The following is a 25,146-nucleotide window of genomic DNA, read 5'->3' as shown; positions in this document are numbered from 1 at the left end:
GGGAAGAGAGAATAACCAATGAAAATGAACTCTTAGGGGCTGGAGAGATAGCATGGAGGTAAAGCATTTGCCTTGCATGTAGAAGGACGGTGGTTTTAATCCCAGCATCCCAGATGGTCCCCCAAGCCTGCCAGGAGTGATTTCTGAGCATAGAGCCAGGAGAAACCCCTGAACACTGCAAGGTGTGACCCAAAAACCAAAGAAAAAAAAAAAAAAGAAAATGAACTCTTAGACCCTCACAACAGATTTGAATTTAGTAAGTAGGACTGGAGGTATGGAGGAGTTAGAAGAAACCTAGAGATTAGGGGTTATTTTGGTGGTAAGTGTGGGTGAATAACATTGAATAATGCACAGAGCATAAATATTAATAGTATTTTAAACCATGGTACTTCAATTAAAAATCTATACATAATCATAAAATTAAAATACCTACCATGATTCCACACAAATCACAGGAGAAAGTTTTCTGGGGATTCTGGTGACCACATCTGGAGCAGGTAATGGTCTCCCTTTGTTGAGAGGATGGAGAAGAGGCTTTATTTTCCCTGCACAGGGACTGGTAAGCATAATGACATTGATGGATTAATACAATATTCTCTAATTCCCTGCCCAATTCAGAAAAAAAAGCAATCAAATCAATGCAATCAAATCAAAATCAAATCAATGCAAGTCCAGAAAATATACTAAGCTTATCTAAAAGAGTAATACTATAAGAACTTCAACAGATAGTTAGTACAGAGAACTGGCAAGTCTACTCAGGACTTACTCCTGTTGCCTGTACTATTCCCTGTACTATCTCTCTATCCCCTCTTCACAATTTGTGGATGAAACTTGAGTCTTGCATATCTTGATATTTCTTAGTATCTTTAATAGTAAAGGTAGCTGACCAACTGTTGATATTCTATATAATATGAATAAAGAAGAGACAAGAACTAGACTCCAAAGCCATCCCAATTTTGGCTTCTGTAGGGTTCTCTTTTCCATTTGGATATGTGAATTTATTTTTTATGCTGACAGGTGAAAATAATTTCCTTTATTCGAAATAAAGAGATAAGAGTTTATTGTGATAGAATAGGGAGTAAAGCACTTGCCTTGCATGTAACCAGTCTTAACACTACTTATGATCTGTTACAACCACTCCTGAGCACAATCAGGAATAGCCTCTGAACATCACAAGTGATGGCCCACCCTCCCCTCAAACACACAAAAGAATTGCTTTGTGATGATTTCTTTTTTTAATTTTTAAAATAAATTTATTTAAAAAAATACGTCACATAGTTGACATAACTGATCGTAATACATCTGTTTCAAGATGACCAAAAGCAAAGTTATTAAAAATAGAAAATAGAAAGAAAAACTAAAAAATGGAAGAGAAAGGAAAGAACATTCAGTAGCAAGTATATTTGTGAAAATTATTGTACCACCAATGAACTCATTAAAGCAACAGCAGAAGGTTTAGTAAGCTCTTCTTTTTTTAAAATAAGGATAAGAGTTAAAAAATACAGTAAAAAAGGTGTGAGAGTGGCAATTGTTGTTGTTTGCATAGACCCAGTAAAATATGGGGGAAATAGAAAGAAAAAGCCTTGGCCTAAATATAAGGACTCCTTACCCCTGAAGTATTCTGGCCAACTCTGGGCTCCAGGCATATTAGATTGTCCTACCCTTGAGTCATTTCCTGTGGTTCCAGTAGAATTTTTTTTGCACAATCACTGTTGTTGGTTCAGGTTTCTGTAGTTAGGCTTTGTGATAATTTCTGTATCTTTTTTAGTTAGACCTAGATTGGGAATGTTTGCTCTTACTCTTTATTTGCTATTATCTATTTGACAGATGAAAGTCTCTCAGAAATGGACTCCAAGATTAGACTGAGGGACCTCTAGAAAACAACAGAAGGTATATATTAGGGAAGTCTGAAAAGAAATAAACAGGTACATTTATATGCAGGATATGCTTTCAGTAGTAGTAATGCAAACTATAATGCTGCAAAGAAAAAAAAAGAAAAAGGGAAATGTGCCTATCATAGACTGAGAGATAGGAGAGAAACTGGGGACAGTAGGGGGGGGGGAGTGAGGGTGCTAGAATTCATCACTGCAATCTGATCTCCTATTATGTGCAGGTAGTAACTTGGGATTTGTCCCTGTACTTGTTAATACAACTTACTATACACTTTACAGCTCTATAATACAGCACACTATACAACACCCTCCACATCTCTTGAACCTCTCCTTGCTGCCAAACCCTGCCAACTAGAACACCAAAAACCAAATGGGGGAAAATTCATAAACACTCACCAAGGTCAATATGTGAAAAAAATAACATCACCAACAAGTCCAAACCATGACTTTAGTGACACCATGGTAAGAATATTTCATGAGCTCAAAGAAATGCCGCCACGGGCAGTGAGCAAAGCACAAGTATAATAACCAAAAATAATAAAACTGTATGCACAAGTGAGGAGTATGAAAAGTAATATAAAAACTAAATAGAAATTCTGAGCAGCATATTATTAGCAGCTGAGGAAAAGAATGAGGCACTCCATAATTAGATTGATGGTCCTGCTAGAAAACAACAGAAGGCGTGTGGGGGTATGAAAAGAAATGAGCAGGTATGCAGGATATGCTGACAGTAGCAGTACTGCAAACTATAATGCTGCAAAGAAAAATAAGAAAAAGGTAAAAGTTCCTATCATAGCTGGGAGAATGGAAGGGAAACTGGGACAGTTTTGGAGGAAAGTGGACACTGGTGAAGGAACTGGTGTTGGAATACTGTACACTTAAAACTCAATCATGAGTTACTGTAATTTGGTAATTCATGGTGATTCAAATAATTTTTTAAAATAAGGTATGGTCATATATACAATGGAATATGAACTACCCATAAAAATGTTTAAGTCATGTGACTTGCTGATATATAGATGGGTGATAGATGGACAGTATTATGCTGCATGAAATGAGTCAGAGGGAAAGGGACAGGCACAGAATGATCTTACTCATATGCAGGATAGAAAGAAACAGCATAAAGGCAATGAAAACAAAGAACAGAAGAACTAATCCTAATCAGGAAGCTTGCCAGTGGCATGGGGCAGAGGAGGGATAGGTTACAGAAGGGATCACTATGATAACGACAGAGGGAAATGGTCACTCTGGGTTAGGATTCGGTGCCAAGAAAAGGTAAAGTGACTTGCATGATATCCTATCACTAACAGTACTGTAAACTACAATGCCTAAAGGAGGAAATATACACCCCTTGTACTGCCAGAAGCCCCAGCAGCCACACTCACATCCCACAGTCACTACCATGTAAACAATGGCCCAACATTATAGCTTCATGACTAATCTCAGGAGATGCTTTTTGAGCAGATGAAACTCTCAGGTACCTACATCCTGGAGCTCCCGAAGAGTGCATGTGCAGCCTGATGACACCTCCAAATTCCACAATATTGACAACCCAGCAGGAGCACAATAAATTAGATGGAAAAGTAGCATAGAAGGCAAAATTAAGCTCAATAAACAAAAGCAATAACACAGATGGAGTGCCAGAGAGATAGCACAGCAGTAGGGCATTTGCCTTACACATGGTTGAACCAGATTTGATACCTGGCATCCCATATGGTCCCCTGAGACTGCCAGGAACAATTTCTGAGCACATAGCCAGACTAACCCCTGATCACCTCATGTATGGCCCCCCCCCAAAAAAAACAAACAAAAGTACTGGGAACAATCTGTTGGCAGGGTTGTAGTGATAAAGGAATTCTCATCCACTGCTCATGGGAATGCTGCCTGGTTCAACCCCTATGGAAAGTGGTTTGGATGGTTCTCAATAAACTCAAAATTGAACTGCTATATGACCCAGCAACCCCTCTTTTAGGTATCTACAGAACAAAAAAATTCATCCCAAAAGATGTATGCACATCACTATTCATTGCAGCATTTAGTGCAATTGCTAAGTCTTAGAATCAACCTAGATGTCCAACTGTTAAATGGTAGGTTATGCGTTCTACAGTCCCCAGAGGGGAAAAGGGAATCCCATGCTCCCTATCCAGGTAGGACAGGAGAAGCTGGTCTGGTAGGAATACCCTACAATAAATAATCCACACAGATATGAAGGTTTTAGCAGGCAAAAAACTCACACTACAAGCTGTTCACCCACAAGCCAGTTGCTCCACCACATGGAACCACAAGACTAGATGGCAGCTCTCAACTCAGCCTCCTGACTAGCATTTATTGAGATCAAAAACAAAGGAGAGGGGAAAAATTCAAATGATAAGACAATGGTGAAACAAAAACAAAGGAAACCAAGTGAGATACATATGAGGACTAATTCAAAGGAAACCAATTGAATACATATGAGGACATATAATTCAAAGGTCTCTATATCCATCCAACAATAGATGAGCGTATCATGAAGATGTGGTTACATATGTACAATGGAATACTAAATATCTATAAGGAATAATGCAAGCATGCATTTGCTGCAATATGGATCGAGCTGAAAGATATGTAAGCCAGAAAAAGTATAAATACAGAATGAAATCACTTAGGTATAGTATTTAGAATAACTGTATGAAGAAATAAAATGGTTTAAATGGAATTTGGCCACAGAGTATAGTAAGGAGAAAGAAAGAAATTGAGTGGAGGATAAATACGAAAATGAAAGAATGAGGGCCAGGGACCAAGCAGTGTCGGATGCATTGGTGGTGTTTAGAAAAAAGAAAGAACTAAATATTGAAGCCAAAGGCAACAACAATGGAACAAAATACCCAAACTTTAACCATCTGAAGTTAAAATGGGCCTTATACTGGCAAGCTAGGAGAAGAGCAGGGAGGGTTGTATGAGTTGCACATGGTGGAGGAATAATGGTGGTAGGGATTTTACCCTGAATTACTGTTTGTCTGAAATCCAACAGTGAAGGTAAATTACAATGAAGGTAAATTTTTACATTACAATGGTTTCATAAAATAAAATAAAATATTTTTTAAAAAAGGAAGTAAACATAGGAAATAAAAATTTAAAAAATCAGAAATAACAAAATGTGGAGGCCAGAGGCATAGCCTAACACACAACAGACCTGGTTCAAACCCCGGCACCACATAGGGTGCCTGAGCATGGTCAGGAGTAATACCTGAGTGAAGAGCCAGGAGGAAGCCCTAAGCACAAGGGAGTGACCAAAAACAAAAACAAAAACAAAAAAAGAAACAAAGAAAAATAAAATTCAATCAACAATTAAGCTATTTCAGTCATGCTATGTCTTTTATCCCATTTGTTTCTAATAAGCTGTATCTTCCTTGTCATTCAAATGCCAACTAATGCCAACTTAAGGTACCATATATCAAACTAAATGTCCCAGCTGACTCAGAGAAGTCCCCACCCCTGTCCCCACACCAGCTGAACGATGACAGAAGTGAGGGCCACTGTCCCTGAAGACCATCTCCCAGAATCCTAGAGACTCTTATCCACTTCTTCCATAATCATCTCTATATACACAAAGCTGGATCACACACTCATTCAGTAAGTATTAAAAGTCGACTATTTCATAGGCACAGTTTTAGACCTGGGATACAGATGTGAGCAAAATAAACATATCTGCTTTCACTGACAAAGTCTAGTGATGGCAGATGGGTGGATTCAATACAAATTACATTACTAAAAGGGGAGACAAAAAAAATAAGCCTGCTAGAATGGTCCTTGAGAGCAGAATCAGTAGGAAACACTAAACACTGCAGATATGGTCCAAAAGTAAAATGCATTAAATTAAATAAATACATAAGTGAGTATGAATATAACATGAATTGCAAATTTTATTGAGTAGCCTTGAGGATTTGAAAGTGGGGTTGGAGGGACGGCTCAACAGGTTAAGATTCAGCCCGAAGCAGCTCCTGGGCACATTGAAAACAATTTTATAAACAAAGAAGAAGAAAACATACAAAGTCTTCCAAATATAGAAATAATGATTTCAGTTTAAATAAGAGCTATTGGACCGGAGAGATAGCACAGCGGTGTTTGCCTTGCAAGCAGCCGATCCAGGACCTAAGGTGGTTGGTTCGAATCCTGGTGTCCCATATGGTCCCCCGTGCCTGCCAGGAGCTATTTCTGAGCAGACAGCCAGGAGCAACCCCTGAGCAAAGCCGAGTGTGGCCCAAAAACCAAAAATAAATAAATAAATAAATAAATAAATAAATAAATAAATAAATAAATAAATAAATAAATAAATAAAAATAAAAATAAGAGCTATTTATGTAATTTTTCTCTCTGTGCTTTTCTACTACTTTACCTCTTCTACAAATCACTCATCTCCATTATCCTTTTTTTGTTTGTTTGTTTAGTGGTCACACCGGACAGCGCTCAGGAGTTTCTCCTGGTTCTTCAGCCAGAAGTCGCTCCTGGCAGGCTTGGGGGACCGTAGAGGAGGTCGGGATTCGAACCGAGGTCTGTGTCGGGTCAGCCGCGTACAAGGCAGTCGCCCTACCCATTACCCCAATGTCACTCTACATCTCCATTATCCTTAATGTTGAACACACAGTCTCCATGAAATACTGAACGACACATGCAGCCAACCCACCTGAGGTAATGTAGGCAGGCTTCTCTCACAGGTGACACAGTGGCTCAGGTGAGCAGGATTCCCTGTGCCACAGGTGTGACAGATAACTTTCTCCTTGAAAAACGAAGAAAAAAATAGGATCTGAGCAAACAACTGCAGAGAGATCCTTACACAGTTGTTTCAGGTCGTCAGCAAGAGACACTATCTGAACACATAGACCTTAAAACTGGATCAGCAAATTGCAATTTCAAAAGTGTCAATTGAACTCGGCTCTAAAGAAACAAATTTTCACACTGACTAAGAAAATGAATTTGGTGGTGGGATGTAGAAGATTCCAAATACTCCTCCTGGGAACCTGTTCAACTTAGCAAATCACAGTTCTAAGCCCAGAGAGCTCCTGAAGCAAAAGGCCCACTAAGTGTTCTTCAAATTGGGAGAATCCCACAGACTTGCACTTTGTGGGCCCACGCACTCCCTGGTTTTTACATTCTTTGAAACTGTAAATTTTCCATGGTCTTGTTCTTCCTGTTTTAAATAGTTCAAAAATCTTGGAATAATATTTTCATGCAATATATATAACATATTAATATGACCGGTTCTATAGTGATGGCTGAACAAAGGAATAATGGCCTGTAAAGAGAAAAAGAAGTTGAATTCTTTCTCTTGTGTCTAAGAAATATAAAACTCTATGACTGGATTAATCTCAGTGGGCTGAGATCTCTGGAGCCTTCTGGTACTGGAGGACAAGTTTCTCCCCTACCAAGAGTGTCCAACCTACACCTGACATCTTCTACAGCTCAGTTTCAAACCTCTATGGCTAAGCTCTCAGGATCCAAGCAGCTAAATTGTCTCAGTTCCACTGCTCCAGTTCTACACCTCCAAATGTCATGGTCCTGACAGCCCAGAAGAAGCATAGAAAATTAGATGGGAAAGCTTCATAGAAACCTACTAAAATTAATGAGCTTAAACAATAACATAGAAGACTCAACTAGTACTATACAGTGGAGTAAATTCTCAGACAATTAGTTAAAACCATTATAAGGTATATGTTGTACTGGCAATATAAAGTAAATTATTTTTAAGCCTGCTAAGGGGACAGGCTGGGGGGTGGGTGGGAAACCAGGACATTGGTGGAAGGAAGATCACATTGGTGGTGGGATTTGTGCTGGAAGACTGAATATATAAAACAACATGTATTATGTATGACATGGTTTTTAATAAAACTTTAAAAAAAATTCTTAAGTTTGAAAATTATCCAGATTGGAGTGATAGTACACCAGTTGCAGGGGTCTCAAACTCGCGGTTCATGGGCTGCAAATGGCCCTCCATACAACATTTTGTGGCCCTGCCCTTGAGGAATCTTTTTTTGTTTTGTTTTGTTTTAGTTGTTTGGGTCACACTCCCCAATGTTCAAGGCTTACTAATGACTTTGCACTCAAGGATCACCCTGACTTTGCCTCCTGCGGCCCGCAGGTAAATTGAGTTTGAGAGCCCTGATTAGAGCATTTGCTTTGCACAGGGATGACTCAGGTTCAATTCATGGCACCCCATTTAATCACCCAAACCCCATTAGAAATGATACATGAGCTCAGAGTCAAGTGGGTGGGGCCCCAAAACAATTTTTTCATATTTCTACATTTCTCTTTTAATACTATAAATTTTCTTAGCAAGTGACTCTAAGACTTTTCCAATAGAATAGATTCTGGTCATGTCACAGACCTTAGGTTATCAGTTGCTGATTACATCATTTGAAAAGAGCATTTTAAATCTCACCTATTTGTGGGATATTAGAAAAACAATTGAGGGCCCGGAGAGATAGCACAGTAGCATTTGCCTTGCAAGCAGCCGATCCAGGACCAAAGGTGGTTGATTCGAATCCTGGTGTCCCATATGGGCCCCCGTGCCTGCCAGGAGCTATTTCTGAGCAGACAGCCAGGAGTAACCCCTGAGCACCGCCGGGTGTGGCCCCCAAAACAAAAACCAAAAAAAAAAAATTGAAATTATGGTAATACCCAGAGATAATAGAGACAAAGGTCAGGATATTCAGCCCAGGGTAGAAGACTTGCCAAAAAGAGCAGTGAGTGTAGTTAGAGAAGGCTATACTAGGACAATGATAGATGGAACTGATCACTCTGGACTAGAACTCTGTACTGAACAGTGAGAAACGAATAGGCAAGGCACCCCTCCATTAACTATAGCATAACTATAGAATCCAAAAGAAAAAGAATAGAGAAATAAAGAGAGAGAAGCAGACAGATGAACAATAGAGTACATTGTATGACTGAAACCCAACAATGAACAAATTTTGTAACCACGGTGCTTAACTAAAGCAATAAAAATTAAAAAAGAAAAAAGGCATTTTATTATTCAAACATTTATATCTACATATTTGTTCATGTTTTTACCAAACCATATTTAATTACCTTCAAATGTAGGCTGGCCTGGGGCTGCAACTGTGGAGCAAGAGGAGCCTCACACACCACACAGATGCGGGTATTCATGGGCACCAGGTTTCCACACTCTGCACATAAGCCCATCTGCACAAAGGAAGAGGTCAGATTGTCTTAGGAAGCAAAAACTATAAGGGATAAAGTAGATCTTAGAATGTGAAGTTTAATTAGCTTTTATAAAATAAATACCTCTATTCACATTTTACTATGAAAAGTAAAAACATTTATTATAGAAAACAAATGTGGCACCTGATAGATAGCATGGAGGAAGATATTTGCTTTGCATTCAGAAGGAAGGTGGTTCGAATCCCGGCATCCCATATGGTCCCCCGAGCCGGCTAGGAGTGATTTCTGAGCATAGAGCCAGGTATAACCCCTGAGCGGTGCCAGGTGTGAACCCCTCCCCAAAACAAACAAACAAAAAAGAAAACAAATGTAACAGGAAAATAAAAATGACTTATGGCAATACTTAATGAAGAAGTCAACATATCTTTTCAAAGTGCACTTAGAATGCTCCTAAATATCCATTTTAGACTCTGAAAGTTTACCGAAAGCAGACAATAAACTGAAAAGAACAGGACTCCAGATAAGACACTTGAAATTTCTGTGAAGTAATAACGCTCCATGAATTGCCAAAGAAATCATAGGGGAGATGGGGGAAGGTGAGAAGCTTCTTTCCCCAACTTCAAACTACATAATAAAAATGTAGTAATCACAATAGTGTGTGGTACTGAAAGGACAGACTCTCAGACCAATAAATAGAATTGAGAGCCCAGAGATTGCCCCCCAGGTATATGAACAGATAATGTTTGATAAAGAATATATAGTATAAAGTGGAGCAAATAAAGTCTCTTCAACAAATGTTCATTGGTTACCTGGTCACTGACATGCAAAAGAAATGAATGTAGACCTCTTTTAATATCAAACACAAGACAAATCAAAATACATTAAAGATCTTTATATCATAAAGTCCACCTCAAGGAGGGGTGAGTGCAGTTAGAGAAATGATACACTAACAACTACCATGACAATGTTAATGAGTGAGCGACTACAGGCAGGAGATGTAGGTGAAGGGAGTGGGGTGCACGGGTGGTGAGAATGTTGCACTGGTGAAGCGGGTGTTCTTTCTGTGACTACAGTTATGCTTGTAATCACGGTGTATAAAGATATAAAAATTAAAATAGGGGGGCCGGGCGGTGGCACTGGAGGTAAGATAAGCCTTACCTGCGCTAGCCTAGGAGACGGACCGCGGTTCGATCCCCCGGCGTCCCATATGGTCCCCCAAGCCAGGAGCTACTTCTGAGCGCATAGCCAGGAGTAACCCCTGAGCGTCACCGGGTGTGGCCCAAAAACCAAAAAAAAAAAAAAAAAAATTAAAATAGGGGCTGGGAAGGTGGCGCTAGAGGTAAGGTGTCTGCCTTGCAAGCGCTAACGTAGGACGGACCGAGGTTAGATCCCCCAGCGTCCCATATGGTCCCCCCAAGTCAGGGGCAATTTCTGAGCACATAGCCAGGAGTAACCCCTGAGCGTCAAATGGGTGTGGCCCAAAACGAAAAAAAATTTAAAATAAAATTTTATTTAATAAATTTATATTTATATATTAAATTTGTATATTAAATAATTTATTTAAAATTCTATTTTAAAGTTTTAAAATTCTAAATTCTAAAATTCTAAATTTCTAAAATTCTGAATTCTATTCTAAAATTCTAAATTTCTAAACTTCTAAAATTCTAAATTATAAAATTATAAATTTCATTCTAAAATTCTAAATTTCTAAATTCTAAAATTCCAAGATTCTAAATTCCTAAAATTCTAGAATTTTTTTTTAAAAATATGTTCAGCTAAATATGTTCATAATAGAAGGGGGAAAAGCCCCTTTTTCCTTTTTTTTTTTTTTTTTTTTGGCAAGATCTGTCTGGTTTTTGTATCAAGGTGAGGTTGGCTTCATAAAAACTATTTGGAGGTGTTCCCATTTTTTCAATTTCATGAAAGAGCCTGATAAGCATTGGTAGTAGTTCTTTAAGGTTTGAAAGAATTCATTAGTAAATCCATCTGTACCTGCGCTTTTGGGAAGACATTTTATTATCATTTTAATTTCCTCAATAGTGATGGGATGTTTAGTTATGCTACATCATCCTGATTCAACCATGGAATGTTATGAGTCCAAGAATTTATCTATTTCTTCCAGATTCTTATGTTTCATGGCATAGAGTTTCTCAAAGTAGTCTCTGATTACCCTTTAAATCTCTGCAATATATGTAGTGATCTCACCCTTCTCATTTCTAATCTGGTTTATCAAGTTTCTCTCTCTCTCTCTTTGTGAGTTTTGCCAATGGTTTATCAATCTTGATTATTTTGTCAAAGAACCACCTTCTGCTTTTGTTGATCTTTCAGGTTGTTTTATGGATTTCCACTTCATTGATTTCTGCTCTAATTTTTATTATTTCCTTCTGTCTACCTATTTTTGGTTCCTTTTGTTGATCATTTGCTAATTTTATAAGCTGTGTCATTAAGCTATTCAGGTAGGCCCCTTCTTCCTCCTGATGTGCTTACAAAGCTATAAATTTTCCTCTCAGTACTGCTTTTGCTGTGTCCCATAGATTTTTGATAATTTGTGTCTTTATTGTCATTTGTTTCCAGGAATCTTTTGATTTCCTCTTTGATTTCATCTCTAACCCACTGGTTGTTCAGTAGTAGGCTGTTTAATTTCCAAGTGTTAAAGTTTTTCTTCTGTGTCCCTTTGTAGTTCACATCTAATTTCAGAGTCTTGTGATCGACAAAGGTAGTCTGCACAATTTCTATCCTCTTGATTTAATAGAGGCATGTTTTATGGGCCAGCATGTAGTCTATCATGGAGAATAACCCATGTACATTGGAGAAGAATGTGTATCCAGGTTTCTGGGGATGTAGTGCTCTATATATCTACTAGGCTATTTTTCTTCCATTTCTCTTTTCAGGACTAGTATATTTTTGTTGGGTTTCAGTCTGGTTGACCTATCAAGTGTTGACAGGGCTTGTTGAGGTCTCCCACAATTATTGTGTTATTATTGATATCTTCTTTCAAATTTGTCAATAATTCTATTAAATATTTTGCTGGTCTCTCATTGGGTGTGTATATGTTTAGTAGTGTGATTTCTTCCTGTTGCACATATCCCTTAATTAGTATGAAATGTCTATCTTTGTCCTTTACAACTTTTCTGAGTCTAAAGTTTGTGTCATCTGATAGTAATATGTCCACTCCAGCTTTTTAATGGTGTTGTCTACTTGGATGATTTTCTTCCAGCCTTTGATTTTGAGTCTGTTAGTTCTGCCTATTCAGGTGTGTTTCTTGTAGGCAGCAGAAAGTTGGATTCAGCTTTTTGATTCATTTAGCCACTCTGTCTCTTAACAGGTGCATTAAGTCCATTGATGATGAGAGAGATAATTGTCATAAGATTTAGGGCCATCTTTTTTTTTTGTTTCTTTTTGGGGGAGGGGGCCACACCCATTTGATGCTCAGGGGTTACTCCTGGCTAAGCGCTCAGAAATTGTTCCTGGCTTGGGGGGACCATATGGGACGCCAGGGGATCGAACTGCGGTCCTTCCTTGGCTAGCACTTGCAAGGCAGACACCTTACCTCTAGCGCCACCTCTCCGGCCCCTTGTGGCATCTTTGTGTAGAAGTTTGGTGTGTCTTTTAGTCTTGTCTTAAAGGAGAACTTTCAGTTTTTCTTTTAAAGTTTCTGAGCTGTTGTTTTGTTTAACCATGAAGCTATGTATACTTCCTTCAAACCTTAAAGGGTGTCTAGCTGAGTGCAGTATTCTAGGGGAAGCATTCATTTCTTTGAGTTTTGTCATTATATCCCACCACTGCCTTCCGGCCTTAAGGGTTTCTTGTGACAGGTCTGCTGTAAAACTTAAGGATGCTCCTATGAATTTAATTTCCCTTTTTGATCTTGCTGCTTTCAGTATTCTATCCCTATCTGTGGGATTTGTCATTGTGACTATAATCTGTCTTGGGGTGCTTTTCTTCGGGTCTCTTCTAGCTGGCAATCTTTGGGCATTCCTTATCTCTGGGAGTTTCCTGCAATGATATCCTTGACTGTTGATTCTTCCTGGGAATTTTCTTCCTGGGTCTCTGGGACTCCAGTGATTCTTATGTTGTTTCTGTTGAGTTTATGAAGACTTCTATTTTCATCTGTTCACACTCTTTGAATAATTTTTCCATTGTCTGATCATTTGCTTTAAGGCTTTTTTCCAATCTCTTCTGCTGTATGGAGTTATGCATCTCATCTTCCAGTTCACTGATTCTATACTTAGCTGCTGCTACCCTGTTGGAGAGGCTTTCCACTTTTGTGTGTGTGTGTGTGTATGTGTGTGTGTGTGTGTCGTTTTGTGTGTGTGTGTGTGTGTGTGTTTTTGGGTCACACCTGGCAGTGCTCAGGGGTTATTCCTGACTCCAGGCTCATAAATTGCTCCTGGCAGGCACAGGGGACCATATGGGATGCCAGGATTCGAACCGATGACCTCCTGCATAAAAAGGCAAATGCCTTACCTCCATGCTATCTCTCCGGCCCTTCCACTGGGGTTTTCAATTTGTCTACTGAGTTTTTCAGACCTGTTATGTCAGTTTGGAGTTTTCTGATTTCTATCTTCATACATTTTTGATTCTTGTTTGTGTTCCATTCAACTTGATCTATGGGATGCGGGGATTCCAACCAATGACCTTCTGCTTGAAAAGCAAGCGCCTTACCTCCATGCTATCTCTCCAGCCCCAAAAGCAGAACATTTCTGAGAGATAATTTACAAGATGAGTTCCTTGGCCATAGTCCCCAACTAAATTCTACTTGAATAGGGGAATAAGGTCAGATACCACCAATAATGTGTACCCAAGTCATTTTTCTGATAAGAGCAAATTTGCCCTGGCGAACCTGAAAAATTCATGAAGATTCGAATCTGCTGCCTAATTAGTCACAGTGGTTGATACAAGGGAAAAAATTAGTCGACAATTAGCAGTGTCAAATTAGGGGCATTTTATGGATTTTTCCATGTAATTGTTTTTGTTTTTATTTTTGTTTTTGGGCCACACCGGGTTGTACTCAGGGATACTCCTGGCTCTGCATTCAGAAATCACTCCTGGCAGGCTTGGGGAACCATATGGGATGTTGGGAATTAAACACAGGACACATGTGAGGCACTCTACCAGCTGTGCTAACACTCTGGCCCCCAGTATTTTCATTTTTAAGCAGGAATCTAAATATTAAGCGATTACCAGTAATTTTTAAATAAATGTTTGTGGTTCCTGTATACCCATGCTTCTCAAATAGTGGGAGTCCCCCCCCAGGGAGGCACAAGGCTCGGTATAGGGAGGCGCGTTTGACCCTGGCAAACACTGTTATAACAAGCTAAGCCCCATGTTTATGTCTCTGTATGTCTCTGAAGCTGAGAGTTGCTGTGTCCTGCTTCAAACCCTCCTTCGAAAGCTATGCATTGCAAAACGTGCTCATTGTAGCCATTAATCCAGACATCACCTTTGATTAAAAAATCAGTTCAAATTATTTTATGTATTTTTGTTTTGCAGATTAAAGTTTTTTTTAATAAAGATACTATTTACAGTCGCACGGGGGAACGCGAAAAATGTTTTCTTCTTCCTAGGGGTATGACAGAAAATAATTGAGAAGCACTGCTATACTAACAGGATATGTTGGTACCACAGAGAATGAAATACATATCATCTCTCCTGGGGACTGGGGAGATAAATATAGCAGCCAGGGAGCTAGCCTTGCACAACTGGGATTTGATCCTTGGTACTCCCAAAGGTTACTGAGCCTGCCAGGAGTGATCCCTGAGTACAGAACCAGGAGTAAAACTAGAATACAACTGGGGATTGTGTTCCCCCAAAACAAAGCCCCCAATGAAGGAAGTCTTGAAGTATTCTGCTGCTCACCTGTGCTCCTTCTGGGGGTGGGAGACGATAGCCAAATATGGGTGGGACAGGAGCACCACATTCTTGACAGAATCGAGCAAATGGATCAGATGGGCGGACAGCAAGGCAATAGGCACACCTACAAAGAGATAGGATCCAAATGGGCACATTGTTAGTTTTTTTCTCTTTTTTTCTTTTTTTTGGGTCACACCTGGCAGTGCTCAGGGGTTACTCCTAGCTCTCTCTATGCTCAGAAATCGCCCCTGGCAGGCACAGGGGACCATATGGGATGCCAGAATTCGAACTACCGTCCTTCTGAATGAAAGGCAAACGCCTTACCTCCATGCTATCTCTCCAGCCCCGTTAGGAGTTTATTTTAAGAAGGCAAAAATCTAAAATTCTCAAGCATTTTTTAAACCTAATTTTTAATTTTTTTTATTTAAACACCTTGGCTGCAAGGTTGTTCATTATACTATTTTTTTACAAAGATAAAGTTGCTTATGATTGAGTTACAGTCATACAATGTACAACACCTTCACCAGTGTACATTTCCTGCCACCAGTGTCCCCAGTTTCCCTCTCACCATCCCTGACATAATTTTTAGAATCCACAAGGGAAGAAAAAGCAGCCTACTCTTAGCATTATGGAACCAGTTCAAGGTGGAAGATACTTCTCTAGTTATTCTCCTGCAAAGTGGACTCACATCTGGAAGCATCAGTGACTTTGCCAGTTACTGGTTTACCTCAAATAGAAGGAAATTTATTAGCAACCTTGATGCCTAGTTTGCACAGGACTCTGGCTTTTCCTAACATGTTGCATTTGATGTATATGAGTGAACCCCAGGATTCCAGAAAATGTCTACATCACACTTTTGTGACTTCTTACCAGGCCACACCAACTAATCTGAGTGATAGATCTTTTCTGATACTCTGGAAGGTTATTATCAGTCAAGCCCATTCATTGTCTTTACTCACCTGGTTAGTCCTGAGGTTCTGCCCCAGCGATGTCTAGCCCCACTTCTTGAACCATTAGGCCTTCACCCACTTAAGTAAGTGGTGAACCTTCTATTAACCAAAATAGAAGGTTCCACTTGTGGAATTGATGCTAGAACACTATTCTGAAACTCGATTATGAATAACTTTGTAAATGATGGTGTTTTAATAAAATTTAATAAAAAGAGGGTAAGTATGGGCTAGAGCAGGTAGGGCATTTGCCTTGCATATGGCCAACCCAGGTTTGATCACCACCATTCCATATGGTTCTCTGAACACTGCCAGGACTTAATTCCTAAGTGCAGATTAAGCTGGAGTAATCCCTGAGCATAACTGAGTATGGCCCCAAAACAAAACAAAAAATAAGGAACATTTGTAGAATAAGAATTACCACAGTAACAGAAAGGGCATTGTTACTAGATTTGTTATTAGAAGTATATTTTCATACTATTCTTATGCTATGCAGGAAGTAGTACTTGAAGATGCACTGTAATAAGTTTAAAATATATTTTAAATATGAAGCTACAGATAACAAGCCAACAAAGGATATAAAATAAAACAAAAACATAAAACATACCCATCAATAAATCCAAAGGAAGCAGAAAAATAAAAAGGCAACAAAGGATGGATAAGACAAACAGAAAATTGTGATGGCTGACTTAAATTCAAATACAAAAATAAATAATACAAATACTCTTAATATCCCAATAAAAACACAGAAAATGTTTTTAACTTCTAACTATATGCTGCTTAAAAGAAACTTTAAATAGAAACACACAGATTGAAAGAGAATAAAAAAGAACCATGTAAACACTAATAAAGAGGTTTCATATATATGAGCTTAAAGTGAGATTTACCTCAGAAATGAATGGCTAATTTAATAGTTGAAAACAAATCATTGCAATTCATTTATATTAGAAAAGCTATATTGTCATTTGAATAGATTTTGGGAAAAATTCAACATCTAATCTGCAGAATACTACTAGGCTAAAAGAAAAAACACTCATACAATTTTTCACTATGTCAGTGGGAAATGGAGAGTATCATGCTGAATGAAGTCAGTCAAGAGAGGAACAAAGAATTATCTGTCTAATTATCTTTCTGGGGAAACCATATGGTATACCAGGGTTCAAACCTGGGTCAGCTGTGTGCAAGGCATATTCCCTACCCACTGTGCTATCACTCTGGCCCCTATATTTATTGTTCTTTTTTATTCATACAGTAATTGTTATTGTTCTGTTAAATTTCCAAATGTTGGTAAATTTCTTTTTATAATCTAATATTTATTTTAGATTTAATTTTATTTGGGCATGGAATATATTTTGCTTGATTTAGATGTGGGACCTAAAGAATCTTAGTAGGGAACAACATATGGTTAAGAAAACAGAACATAAAACTGGTCTACAGAACTGAGTTTACCAAGGGCAGGAGGAATGGGAAGGATTGGTGGGAGGAGGCCTCAAAACAATGAATGGTGAGAAGCAGACACCCTGATGAAGGGTTAATGTTTTTGTTGTTGTTGTTTGGTTGGTTGGTTTGGTTTTTGAGCCACACCTGGTGACGCTCTGGGGTTACTCTGACTCTAACTCAGAAATTGGTCCTGGCAGGCTCGGGAGACCATAGGGGATGCCTCTCAGTCACATGCAAGGCAAACGCCCTACTGCTGTGCTATTGCTCCGGCCCCTGTAATGTTTACTGTCAGTATATCTTTAAGGGGTGATGACACCCTCCCTCACCATGTAATGGCAATTGGATTGGACCACACCTTCCTGTAATGGACCACTGCCTAGTATTTTTTTTTTAAAAAAAGGTAAATCCTGGCAGTTGGAGGGTGGGCAGTAAAATTACCTGAGAAGACTGCTTTCCGCGGAAGCCAGAGGTTCAGGCCCTCCTGGCTGGTCCAGGCTTAATACAAAGCATCAACCAGATGTGCCGAGTTCCCTCTTTCTCTCAAACCCTGGAACTACAGGCTTTCTAGCCAGTGATCTCTTTCTCTTTCTTTAGCTCATACCCCCCCCCCCCATTTCAGGAGCTGCATAAAAATAAAAGGCAACTTTGTTTCTACTTATCTCTTTCTCTTATTCTCTGACTGCTTATGCTTATGCTAAGTTTTGTATTGCTACAGTAGTAGACTTCATTTTTTATATACATATCTAATACATATATACCTTAGGTACATACATTTATATGCTTATGTCAATGATACTTTAAATGTACAAAAATTAGGGGCTAAAGCTATAGTACAATGTTTAGGGTACTTGCTTTATAATGAGTCTACCTGGTTTTGGCCCTGTATCCCATATGGTCCCCTGACACCACCAAGAGTTATCCCTGAGCTTAGATCCAGGAGAAAATTCTGAATACCACCAAGTGTGGCTTAAAACCTTAAAAAACTTAAAACATTGTACAAAATGTTAATTAAAAACAGGGCTTGGGGGCCAGAGAAATAGCATGGAGGTAGGGTGTTTGCCATGCACGCAGGACGGTGCTTCGAGTTCTGGCATCCCATACGGTCCCCCGAGCTTGCCAGGAGTGATTTCTGAGTGCAGAGCCAGGAATAACTCCTGAGCGCTGCCGAGTGTGACCCAAAAATCAAAACAATAACAACAACAAAACAGGGTTGGGAAAACACTACTGTTACTTAGGATTATGATTTTATCCACAGTGTATCTCAGAATTAAGAAATAGGAAAGAAAGAATGCATGACACTTACTTCAGAAAGTCTGTGTCCCTCTGAATTCTTGTAATTTCTGTGCTTGTCAAACTCTTCTGGCCAGTTATGTGTGCAAAACTAGGAAACTAAAATTAAGAATATAGATAAATTATGATGAAAGTTTTTATAAGTGCCATTAATTTTTTAAAATTTTGGGGCCGGAGCAACAGCATAATGGCAGGGCATTTGCCTTGCATGTAGCAGACCTGGGATGGATCCAGGTTTGATCCCCAGCATCCCACATGGCCCCCTGAGCCTTCCAGGAGTGATTTCTGAGTACAGAGTCTGTGGCTCCCCAAAATAAAATTTAAACAAATTAAAAAATAAAATAAAATTTTGTCTTATTATACCCAGAATTCCTCTTATAAATCACTGCAGAGAAAGTCTTAAGTAATTATTATCCTAGTCCCAGCATTAAAGTAATATTCACATTCAAAAGATATTTCATAAAAATTAAGAGATTACAGGTACAAGAATTTACTATTAGACAGACCAGAATGAAGCATTGAAAACTGAAGATTGGCAAAGAGGGGGTAAGGAGCTTAATCTCCATACAGAACCACATAAGATCCCACAGGAACTGCCAAGGGTCAATCCTAAGCACACAGCAAGGGTCAACTCTTAAGACCAAGGCATGTGATAAAAATAAAATCATACCAAAGAAAATAAAAACCTAAGTTATGGGGCCGGAGAGATAGCATGAAGGCAGGGCGTTTGCCTTGTATGCAGAATGACGGTGATTCGAACCCCAGCATCCCATATGGTCCCCTGAATCTTCCGGGAGCTATTTTTGAGCGTAGAGCCAGGAGTAACCCCTGAGCACTGCACCCAAAAACCAAACCAAAACCACCACCACCACAAAAAAAAAAAAAACACAAAAAAAACCCTAAGTTATACAGAACTGAGCTTAATAGGACAGGGGAAAAGGTAGTGAATGGAGAGCAAACCCTGAGACAATGGTGAAGGGAAGAACACACTGATGGAGGATGTGCTGTTGGACTGTTGTATGCATAAACCACCATCAAAAAATAGTACTGTAGACGGACCACAGTAAGAATACAGCAGGGAGGGCTCTTGCCTTGCACTCGGTTGACCCAGACTCAATCACTGGCAACCCAAGTCCACCAGTAGTGATTCCTAAATGTAGAATCCAGAATAACTCTTGAGTACCCCCGACTGTAGCCCCAAAGCAAAACAAAACAAAAAGGACTATAAATCACAGTGACTCAAATAAAATTTAAAATAAAATCTTGGAGGGGGGGCAAGAGCATAACGGGGAGGTATTTGCCTTGCATGCTGCCTACCTGGGCTTGATCCCTGGCATCAAATATGTTCCTCCAAGCCTTTCAACAGTAATTTCTCTTTTATTTTTCTTTTCTTTTATATATTTTTAATTTATTTTTGTTCTTTATTAAGATTTAATAAACTGGATCATAAATGAAAAGGGATAATGTACAAGTGATATAATAACCATAATAGATTAGTATGCACAATTTAATTAACTAAATTGAATCATCCAGAGAAAATAAACAGATTTAGAATCTCACAGCCATTCAAGACTTAATGGAACAAATAGGAAAAAACACCAACAGACATATTCAAGAATGGAAATTGAAACTAAACAAAAAAAAAGTGCAGTTCCAGATGGTTTTACTAGTGAAACCACTAGTGAAACTTAAAGGTTTAGAGCCAAAGGAGCACTGTAAAAATAGTGTTAGAGTGGAAATTCTCGTTTGCATAAGCCCACCAAAGTATGGGGGACATGGAAAGGAAAACCTTGGCCTAAATACAAGGAGACCGTACCCCTAAAGTTTCCTGACATAAGACCAAGTCTAGGCTCCAGGCAAAATGTCCAATCCAGGTCACTGTAGTGCCAATATAGTTTTATTTTTCACACAGTCTCTGTTGTTGGTATCATGTTTCTGTATTGAAGATCCTGGAATCTGTATATCCTACATTGAAGTCAGGGTGGTGCGGAGTGTCGTCTAATTTCAACTCACAATTAAAGGGAAATGCAGAAAGCCCTGTCCAGTACGCAGGTCGTCGTCGTTGTTTAAATCTTCTCAGTGTTAAGGGAAGACTCTTTTGAGTAAATCGATATCAGAGCAGCAGTAGGGTCTTCCCTGGTAGAGGATTGCTTCCAGGTGATGTCATAGACAACTTTGGATGTTTCATAGATGGCTTCCCTGGTTCAGGGGTAAATGGAGAATGCCCAAATCTCTGAGGCCTGTGCCAGGTCATCACGTCAATGTTCAGGGTGTAAGATCCCATTGCACCACAAGATTTGTGTGTTCCTATCTCTATTAGATAAGAACTTATTTGTATGTATAGTATTTTCCATTTTAATGTGCCCATGCAAACAAGGAATAATGCCACCTGGCGTTATCAGCACATAAGAGGGCCGCAAGAACAAGTCCAACAATCCCTGTGACCTAGTTCAAACATAAGCATTAAACCAGGAGTCTCAAACTCACGGCCTGTGGGCCGTTTGTGGCCCTCCATACAACATTTTGTGGCCCTGCCCTAGAGGAATATTTTTTTGTTTTGTTTTGTTTTAGTTGTTTAGGTCACACACCCCAATGTTCAAGGCTTACTACTGACTTTGCACTCAAGGATCACCCCGACTTTGCCTCCTGTGGCCCTCAGGTAAATTGAGGGCCCTGCATTAAACTGAGGGACTCTTTCACCAAAATTCCTTATTGAACAGTTCACAAAGAGGAAAAAAAAAAGATAAAAAGTGGGGGAAAAAGTGGGGAAAATAAACAATCTAACTTAAGACAGTGGACACAATCATCATCGTTTAAGGGGATATTCACTAATAGTTATAGCAGTTGAGGGAATACATCTACAATGTTCAAAGGAGATATGCATGTCCATTTTATGTCATTAGAAATAGTCAGGAGGGACCCGGAGAGATAGCTCAGCGGGTTTGCCTTGCAAGCAGCCCATCCAGGACCAAAGGTGGTTGGTTCGAATCCCGGTGTCCCATATGGTCCCCCGTGCCTGCCAGGAACTATTTCTGAGCAGACAGTCAGGAGTAACCTCTGAGCAATGCCGGGTGTGGCCCAAAAACAAAAACAAAACAAAAGAAAAAAAAGAAATAGGAGGAGGGTGCTGAATCCTGGACACCACTTTGGTCTGTGATTTAGCTTTTTGGATTCTGCAAAATGACTCCCCGCAATTCAATATAGGGAAATGCATTTGAGAGGGAACTAATCAGAAATGTAGTATGGTAGCAAACACAGTTACAAAATGAAAGAAGGGAGAGGTCAAGAGGCCGCTGAGAGTAAACAAGTAAGAAAAGAGTACTTGTCTCTTCCCAGCCTGAGAGTCCATCCTCTCATTTTTAGTTTGAATATATATGGCTAGCACCCCCGTGCAGTTCTTCAAATGAAGACCAATAAGAAAAACAATTACCAGTGCATGTCCCGACATACACAGTACTACATCAGCCTGCCCTCCTCCCCATGTGTCCCCCCCTTAATGTAGGGAGAGAAAGGGGGAAAGCAAGAGGACCCCTATAGAGTCCACCTGGGTGAGCAACCAGGGAACGCCTGGAGAAAGGGGAGAAATAGGGGAACGGCTGGATGCCTGCCAAGCCTCCCAGCACCCCCCCAAGCTAGGGAGAATGCCTCCTGCATGGGGTGTCCCCTAACCCCATACCTGAGAAGAGTTGGCCTCCAGAATCAAGGAACCAGAAATCAGGTATCTGCCCAGCCCCTCCCCCTGCTCCACTCTGGGGGGGAAGCCTGAGGACCCCTAAAAGAGTCCACCTGGAACCCACTTCAGGCCACCTGAGCTGGCACCCAAGAAAAGCCTAGAGTCCTTTCTTCCATCCTTCCTTCCTTCCTTCCTTCCTTCCTTCCTTCCTTCCTTCCTTCCTTCCTTCCTTCCTTCCTTCCTTCCTTCCTTCCTTCCTTCCTTCCTTCTTCCTTCCTTCCTTTCTCTCTCTTTCTTCTTTCTTTCTTTCTTTCCTTCCTTCCTTCCTTTCTCTCTCTCTCCCTTCCTTCCTTCCTTCCTTCCTTCCTTCCTTCCTTTCCTTTCCTTTCCTTTCCTTTCCTTTCCTTTCCTTTCCTTTCTCTTTCTTTCTTTCTTTCTTTCTCTCTCTCTCTCTCTCTCTCTCTCTCTCTCTTTCTTTCTTTCTTTCTTTCTTTCTTTCTTTCTTTCTTTCTTTCTTTCTTTCTTTCTTTCTTTCTTTCTTTCTTTCTTGGTTTTGGGGCCATATCCAATGGTGCTCAGGGGGCACTCTTGGCTCTGCATTCAGAAATCACTCCTGGCAGGTTCAGAAGACCATATGGGATGTCAGGAATTGAATTGATTTGGCCATGTGCAAAGCAAACACCCAAGGTGCTGTGCTATTGCTCCAGCCCCACCCAGGAGTGATTTCTATGCACAGAGCCAGGAGTAACCCCTGAGCACCACTGGGTGTGGCCCAAAAAGCCAAAGAAGTGTATTAAGAACTTGATATCACATCTGAAACCATAAGGCATAAAACATAGGCAGAACTCTCCATGATGTTAAAGCTAAAGGACAAAACACCACTGACAAAACAAATGAAAGCAATAATAATAAATGAGACTGTATTAAACGGTGAAGCTTCTGTACCTCAAAGGAAACCCAGGACATGAACACTAAGACTTCCCACCGAATGGGAGAAGCTATTCACTGAATCTCCATCTAGGGGGGTTAGTTTCTAAGATATATAAGGCACTAGTAAAACTTTACTAGAGTAAAAAAAAAATCTAACCCCATCCAAAAATAAGGGGAGAAGAGATGAAGAGATAGTTCCTCAAAAAAGAAATACAAATGGCCATAAAAATAGCATATGAAAAAATGCTCCATATTTTTAATTATCAGGAAGATGCAAATCAAAATTACAATGAGCTATCACCTTATTACCTCACACCAAGAGACTGGCACACATCAAGAAAAACATGAACAAGCAGTGCTGGCACAGATGTGAGGAGAAAAAGACTCTCATTCACTGCTCATGGGAATGTAGACTGGTCCAGCCTTTTGAAAAACAATATGGATATTTCTAAAGACTAAAAGTTGAGCTTTCGGGGCCGGAGAGATAGCACAGCAGCATTTGCCTTGCAAGCAGCCGATCCAGGACCTAAAGTGGTTGGTTCGAATCTCAGCATCTCATATGTCCCCTGTGCATGCCAGGAGCTATTTCTGAGCAGATAGCCAGGAGTAACCCCTGAGCACTGCCGGGTGTGGCCCAAAAACCAGAAAAAAATTGAGCTTTCATATGGTCCAGAGTATTACCACGTCTAGGAATATAACCTAGATATCCAAAAACTATGCAGAAAAGGAATATGTATTCCTATCTTCATTGCAGCATTATTCACTACTGCCAGAATCTGGAAACTATCCAAGTGGCTAAAAACAGATGAAACTGTGATATATTTAAACAATGGAATATATGCAGCTGTTAGGGAAAATGAAGTCTCAAAATTTGCTTATACATGGATGAATATGGAGAGTATTATGCTGAAAAAATGAGTCAGATGGATAGAGATATACATAGAATGATTGCACTCATTTGTGGAATATTAAAAAATAGTATGATAATAATACACAAAGACAGTAGAGCTGAGGGCCAGGAGGAGTGGTACATGGTAGGAAGTTTATTGCAAGGAGCAAAGTAGAACAGTTAGGGCAGAGAAAGGACCACTATGGCAATGGCAGTTGGAACTGGTCACTTTGGTTAAGAACTCAGTGCTGATACGTACCTAAAATATTATTGTGAAAGATATGTAAAACAATATGGTCAAAATAAAAATTATATATTAAAAAACGAACTCAGTGCTGAAAGGAGGAAAAGTGATATGCATGATACCCTTTCAGTAACCATTCTGCAAGCCAAGTATTTGAAAGGGGAAAATTGAGAATGTGTGTGTGTGTGTGTGTGTGTGTGTGAGAGAGAGAGAGAGAGAGAGAGAGAGAGAGAGAGAGAGAGAGAGAGAGAGAAAATGTCTGCTTCTATGAGAGGTAAGGGGAAGCAAGCTGGGGACATTGGTGGCAGGAAATGTTCACTGATGAAGGGATGGGTATTGGGCATTGTATAACAAACTAAATCATGAACAACTCTGTAAATGTATCTAATGGTGATTCAAAATAAATCAAATAATAAAAAACAGGGGCTGCAGCCATAGCACAGCAGTAGGGCATTTGCCTTGCCTTTGGCTGATATAGGACAGACCCGGGTTCAATCCCCAGCATCCCATATGGTTCCCCCAGTCAGGAGCGGTTCCTGAGCACATAGCCAGGAGTAACCCCTGAGCGTCACTGGGTGTGGCCCAAAATCCAAAAAAAAAAATTAAAATTAAAATTACATTAAAAAAAAAAGAGAAAAGTATTTCTGGGGCCAGAGAGACAGCATGGAGGTAAGGTGTTTGCCTTTCATGCAGATTCAAATCCTGGCATCCCATATGGTCCCCTGAGCCTGCCAGGAGCGATTTCTGAGCATAGAGCCAGGAGTAACCCCTGAGCACTGCTGGGTGTGACCCAAAAAAAAAAAAAAAAAAAAAAAGAGAAAAGTATTTCA

General features: G+C 39.7%; 2 protein-coding genes across 3 annotated transcripts in view; both read right to left on the bottom strand.

Moving 5' to 3' along the window:
* SNX5 (sorting nexin 5) overlaps positions 1 to 25,146 on the bottom strand; it is a 1,173,556-nt gene that overhangs the window by 360,194 nt on the left and 788,216 nt on the right. The gene's annotated exons all lie outside the window — the stretch shown is intronic.
* DZANK1 (double zinc ribbon and ankyrin repeat domains 1) overlaps positions 1 to 25,146 on the bottom strand; it is a 79,917-nt gene that overhangs the window by 27,819 nt on the left and 26,952 nt on the right. The window contains exons 6-10 of the mRNA XM_049774379.1: positions 18,594 to 18,679; positions 14,910 to 15,027; positions 8,958 to 9,071; positions 6,556 to 6,648; positions 434 to 556 (exon numbers count right to left, since the gene is read on the bottom strand). Coding sequence (XP_049630336.1) covers positions 434 to 556; positions 6,556 to 6,648; positions 8,958 to 9,071; positions 14,910 to 15,027; positions 18,594 to 18,679 — 534 coding nt within the window. The remainder of the gene's footprint in view (positions 1 to 433; positions 557 to 6,555; positions 6,649 to 8,957; positions 9,072 to 14,909; positions 15,028 to 18,593; positions 18,680 to 25,146) is intronic.

Source organism: Suncus etruscus, chromosome 6 (assembly GCF_024139225.1).
Source record: "Suncus etruscus isolate mSunEtr1 chromosome 6, mSunEtr1.pri.cur, whole genome shotgun sequence".
NCBI lineage: Eukaryota > Metazoa > Chordata > Mammalia > Eulipotyphla > Soricidae > Suncus > Suncus etruscus.
The sequence above is the reverse complement of the archived record's forward strand: the minus strand, read 5'-3'. Positions and strand labels throughout refer to the sequence as shown.